Below are 6,000 nucleotides of genomic sequence, written 5' to 3' on the forward strand. Positions count from 1 at the left end.
GTGCAGTTGTGTAAGACAGTGAAGTTGAGTTTGATGTTGAACTTGCTCCTTCAAGACCAGAGTGGTAGGGGAGGCAAGAGTTAACTGCAAGCTCGAGGGTCTTCCTTCCCGACCTCGCTGACAACCAGCGTCCTTAATTCGCTCATTGTGCTTGCCACAGGGTGTTCTTTGTGCTGGTGGGCAGGGTGAGGAGGGTCGGAGAGTGGAGGATAGTGTCTCCTCTGTTTGATGACATCTCACACAGTCCCAGAGGCCGAGGTGATGACCTGCAAACAACCGGTGGATGCCAGGCGAGGCTGCCAGCTGTCCCTGGTCTCCCTCATGCCTGGCATCGTTCCCATGGACACACACTGGGGTGCGCCACCCCTCCCAGCTCGCGACACCTGGGCTCACCACGCCAGCTGCCTGGGAAGTGCCGGAGTCCACTCGTTCAGGGCACTGTTACTCCCACCAGCCCCCCCCTCCGCTGCCCACTCGATGAGGGCTGGTCACTGAAGTACTATCCCACTGACGCTCCCTGGACACACGCAGATGCACACTCTCATGCTTACCCTCTGACTCAGGCAAAAAGACACACACACACACACACACACACACACATCATTTTTCTCTGACCACCCTGCACCCCCACCCCTCCACCCCTCTGACACAGCACGACATTCTGAACGTCCCCGTGCACGAGTATGCACACCTACCCTTCTGATCCCCACCCACCCTGCACGGAAAGATCACAGAGTCAGGGGCCTCCCCCCTCATTGATGTCCCAATGTCTGTCAGTGCCTGTGTGTGAAACCAGTAGCAGACGGCCCACCACCAGCATTTAGCAGGGCAGATCACCCGCCACACCTTTCCCAGGCGCATTAACCCCAACTGGCATGGCTGATAACCCTGAACCTATGTCTGTACCTCCTGCAGAACGTGAAGAGATTGCTCGAGGACCCAAAGGTGACAGACCTGGATGTCACAAGGCTGGTAATGTTGTACGCACTACGCTACGAGAAACATCAGGACAAAAACCTCAGCTCACTCCTACAAACCATGAGCCACCGACGCATCCCAGAAACATACAGACAGGTGAGGCTAGCTCAGTGGGACTGGCTCAGTCACCGTACATCAATAAGGGAGAGTAACAGTGGGGTCTGTCACTGTTTAACACCGGGGTACAGTACCGGTGGGGACAGGTCTGTCACTGTATAACACCGGGGTACAGTACCGGTGGGGACGAGTCTGTCACTGTATAACACCGGGGTGCAGTACCGGTGGGGACGGGTCTGTCACTGTGTAACACTGGGGTACGGTTCCGGTGGGGACGGGTCTGTCACTGTATAACACCGGGGTGCAGTACCGGTGGGGACGAGTCTGTCACTGTATAACACCGGGGTGCAGTACCGGTGGGGACGGGTCTGTCACTGTGTAACACTGGGGTACAGTACCTGTGGGGACGGGTCTGTCACTGTGTAACACTGGGGTACAGTACCGGTGGGGACAGGTCTGTCACTGTATAACACGGGTACGGTACCGGTGGGGATGTGTCTGTCACTGTATAACACTGGGGTACAGTACTGGTGGGGACGGGTCTGTCACTGTATAACACTGGGGTACAGTACCAGTGGGGATGTGTCTGTCACTGTATAACACCGGGGAACGGTACCGGTGGGGATGGGTCTATCACTGTGTAACACTGGGGTACGTTACCGGTGGGGACGGGTCTGTCACTGTATAACACCGGGGTACGGTACCGGTGGGGACTGTGTAACACTCCATTTGTGTCTCCATCCCTCTTTCTCCAGTTGGTGACGGGAATCGTGGAATACGGGAGGATAAAGGTCAGCAGTGACGACCTTGTGACACCCAAGGATGCGGTTGCCTTCACAAAACAATTCTTCAAAGGATTTAAGGTTCTGTCTGATTGTCCCCTCCCTCCCACTGCCTGCCTTTTGTCAGGGGCACACACCCCTCGGTGATTTTGACGTTCCCCTTACCCCAGCCCCACAGGACATCAGTAACCAGGTGCTATGTCTCTCCACATCACATTTGCAGCAGGACCAGCTCACCTTCTCCCTGTTCATCCGCCCCAAATATGGGACAAACTACTGCAGTTGGGGGTGCGGGGGTAGGTCAGAGAGAAATGCAGCCTGGACAGAGACATTCGGTCCATCAAGTATTCACGGGTAAGCAGCAGTTACAGGGAGATAGTGCCAACTCTTCACGAACACACACAGAGACACGCTCCTGGCTGTCCAACTTTCTCTTTCTTCTCCTCTCCATCACTCCTCCTTCACACTCCTCTCCTTCACTCCTCCCCCTCACTCCTCCCTTCGCACTCCTCTCCTTCACTCCTCCCTTCGCACTCCTCTCCTTCACTCCTCCCCCTCACTCCTCCCTTCGCACTCCTCTCCACTCCTCCCTTCGCACTCCTCTCCTTCACTCCTCCTTCACACTCCTCTCCCTCACTCCTCCCTTCGCACTCCTCTCCTTCATTCCTCCCTTCGCACTCCTCTCCTTCACTCCTCCCTTCGCACTCCTCTCCCTCACTCCTCCCTTCGCACTTGCTCCCCTCCCCCTCTGTTGCTCCCTCCCCCTCTGTTGTTCCCTCCCCTCTGTTGCCCCCCCGTCGCACCCCTCCCCCTCTGTCACTCCCCTCCCCCTCTGTCACTCCCCTCCCCGTCTGTCGCCCCTCCCCCTCTGTCGCTCCCTCCCCTCTGTCGCTCCCCTCCCCCTCTGTCGCCTCCCTCCCCCTCTGTCACTCCCTCCCTCCTGTCGCTCCCCCTCCCTCCTGTCACCCCCTCCCTCCATCGCCCCCCCTTCCTCCCCGTCGTCCCACCCCTGTCTCACCATCACCTCCCCCAGTTTTGCCATCGTCTCCCCAACCCCTCCGTCTCGCTCTCCCTCTGTGTTTCTCTCCTCTCTGTGTATCTGTCTCTTGTCTGACTTTCTCTCTCGCCTCTTTCCTCTCTTGCTCCTTCTCTCCCTCCTCTCTCTCTCTCTCTCTCTTCCCTCTCTCTTCCCTCTCTCTCGTTCTCCCCTTCGCATTCTCTCACACACTCTCCCTGTTGAACGTTCCCGGAGATTAGAATAGACCCCTTATCCCTGGGGCTGTGAGATTGGCTCTGCCTGCCGTCACTGCTGAGTGATGTACCAGTCTTTCCTGTGCAGGGCGTTGAGAACGTGTACACCCAGCACCAGCCCAGACTTCATGACACTCTGGACCAGCTTCTGAAGGGAAAACTGAAGAGCAATGACTACCCCTTCCTCGGGAACACCGTACTGCGGGACCGGTAGGTAACAACGTTTGATTGGTAACCATGAGGTTGAGAATGCAGTGTCCCTTGACTCCACCGTGGAGAGGGATCTGTTCCTCCACTGATGTCTCGTATTCTCCTCCCTTTGAAGAGGTGTCCATTAACGTTTTAATAATCGATAGATTTCAGTGAGATCCCCCCCCCTTTCTTCTGAACTGCAGTGAGTACAGGCCCAGAGTCATCACACGCTTCTCATACAGTAACCCTTTCATTCCCAGGAACATTCTCATGAGCCTCCTCTGGACCCTGTCTTATGCCAGCACATCTTTTCTTAGATCAGGGGCCCAAAGCTGCTCACAATACTCCAGGTGCAGTCTGAGCAATGCCATATATAACCTCAGCATTGCATCTTTCCTTTTGAAATTCTCACCCCCTTAAATAGATTCCCTTCTCTAGTTCCCCACTCCCACCTCTGTCTGGAACGCACCAACTCCCCAACCGGGCACCAATCTCAACGCTGGCCTTCCTCCCTATGAAACTCGCTCTTCACTCCCACCCCTCCCTGCCCGCAGGCCCCAGGACGTGGTGGTATTCCTGATTGGTGGCGCAACGTACGAGGAGGCGCAGACCGTGTACAACCTGAATCGGACCAACCCGGGAGTGAGAATCGTGCTGGGAGGGACCACCATACACAACACCAAGAGGTGGGTCATAGGCGAGGTGGTGGTAGGTGCCACCTTGGCATCCGCTCACAGCAGTGGCTGCTCCTCTGCATATGCAGGGCCTGATCCCCAGTGGCCTGGTCAGCTGGGAACTCCCAGTGGCTACACCGATGGCCCGGGGTCTGTTCTCCCCGAGACCAGCAGTTTGGCTCTTTGAGATTGGGGATAAAGTGAAAGAATGGGAAAGGGTTAATGCATTGGGATTGAGGACAGGGAGTGGGAATGGGAAAGGGTTAACACATTGGAATTGTGGGCGGAGAGATGGAAGTTCTAATGTATTGGGATTGGTAATGGGGAACCATTGGTAAAGGGTTAACACAGTGTGATTTGAGACGGAATGGGAAGCGGTTAACCCTTTGCAGTTGTGGGAAGGCAGGCAGCAGAATCAGTGGCCAGCTCCGTAGTGCAGAGAGATTTGAGATCAGCTTGTAGACCCCCCCCCCCCACCCAGGACACCGTGCTCCGTGCTACCGGTTTGGAGTGTTAGCAAAGGACAGGGGGTTAATTGTTGGAATGCCGAGCCATACACTGAGCCTTCTGGAGAGGCCTGGCTAGCCAGTAACTCGATCACCCTGTGCTGGAGATGGCCCTCAATAATTTAGAATGGTTCTGGTCTGAACCCAAGACAGCTGAGAGGAACAGGTGGACAGTTCCGGATGGAGCGGGTGGTGGGGAGAAGGGCCTGGAGGTGACCAGAACTGGTTCTTGCCTCCCTCCCTGCAGGGTACGGTCCCCACCCTCACCCCTACTGCCCCCTCCTTTAGTATTTCATTTTCCTGTCATTTCTCCTGTTGAAGAAACTCTCGTCCCAAGTTTTGCTTCCTGCCCCTTTCCAGAACCTCGTCTCCCAAATATTCCAGCAAGAGAGCAGGGACTGGGGGAGGGAGGGAGGGACGGAGGGAATGCTGTGTGAGTGGCGGCAAGGATAGGGGGAGTGTGCTGTGGAGAGGCAGCGAGGAGGGAGGGAGCACCGCGGGGTTGGGGGGTAGTATTGAGGATGGGGGAGAGGGGGCGGCGAGGAGAGGCCGACAGGCTGCGGGTGGGGAAACGAGTGAGCACGACGCCACAGGAGAGATACTGAGGAGGGAAGTGACGTACCAGGGTTGGGACGGTGAGTAGGGAGGGTGCTGCAGGAGGAGCAATGAGACTCTATGTGAGCACCACGGGAGTGTAGTGATTACCGCGATGCTATTACAGCTTGGGGCGTCGGAGAGTGGAGTTCAATTCTGTAAGGAGTCTGTACGTGGAATACCAGGGTTTTCTCCGGGTGCCCCAGTGTCCGCAGTCCAAAGGCGTACCATTTGGTAGGTTAATTGGTCATTGTAAATTGTCCCGTGATTTAGGCTGGGGTTCAATTGGCGTTACTGGGTGATGCAGCTCGAAGGGCTGATAGGGCCTGTTCTATCCTATATCTCGATAAATAAATCTAAATAACCTGTGGGATCATGCTGTGCTGGTTCTACCCCACCTCCCCCAAATTCCCTGAGCAACTGGCCTGCCCCCTCTCCACCCCCCTCCACTCCTGCCTGTCCTCCTGCGTGACACTCCCTGTGGTTGTGCCCCGGGCCATTGGACGACGTCTGTGTAATCCCGGATTTTCCCTTGCTCCCTAGCTTCCTGGAGGAACTGGTGTCTTCTGGCTTCCACAACCGGGGGACGGGAAAGCTGGATGAAATGAGTCGCTCGTCTCGCTGGTGAAACTCCCGCCGATGCTTCCACCGGCACCTCCTCCGTTCCCCGCAGCCGTGACTGCGCCCAGCACCGTGAAACACTTGACCTGCACTTTGCCTGTACATGCAATACAAACGTTAACTCTCGACTGGTGTGCTGTTGTCAGGGGGCTGACTTGTGCGGGCTAATGCCTGTTGCCACTGCGTGTGGACAGGTGGAGGGCGTTCTGCAGTGCAGGGGGACAACTATTCCCTGATAACACATTCCGAACATCCTGAACTCTCTCCAGTCCCAGAGTCACCAGCCAGTGATGGGGAGCAGGAACACTGGCTGATATTCTCTCTCTCTCTCCCTCCCCCCTGTCT

At 56.3% G+C, this 6,000-nt stretch overlaps 1 protein-coding gene across 1 annotated transcript in view; it reads left to right on the forward strand.

Annotated features, from left to right (window-relative positions):
- vps45 (vacuolar protein sorting 45 homolog) overlaps positions 1-5,781 on the forward strand; it is a 47,736-nt gene extending 41,955 nt beyond the window's left edge. The window contains exons 11-15 of the mRNA XM_072282754.1: positions 916-1,074; positions 1,791-1,898; positions 3,157-3,278; positions 3,815-3,946; positions 5,578-5,781. Of these exons, the coding sequence (XP_072138855.1) occupies positions 916-1,074; positions 1,791-1,898; positions 3,157-3,278; positions 3,815-3,946; positions 5,578-5,662 (606 nt within the window). The 3' untranslated portion in view covers positions 5,663-5,781. The remainder of the gene's footprint in view (positions 1-915; positions 1,075-1,790; positions 1,899-3,156; positions 3,279-3,814; positions 3,947-5,577) is intronic.
- The last annotated feature ends 219 nt before the right edge of the window (positions 5,782-6,000 follow it).

The sequence above is a fragment of the Mobula birostris genome, chromosome 2 (assembly GCF_030028105.1).
Source record: "Mobula birostris isolate sMobBir1 chromosome 2, sMobBir1.hap1, whole genome shotgun sequence".
Taxonomy (NCBI): domain Eukaryota; kingdom Metazoa; phylum Chordata; class Chondrichthyes; order Myliobatiformes; family Myliobatidae; genus Mobula; species Mobula birostris.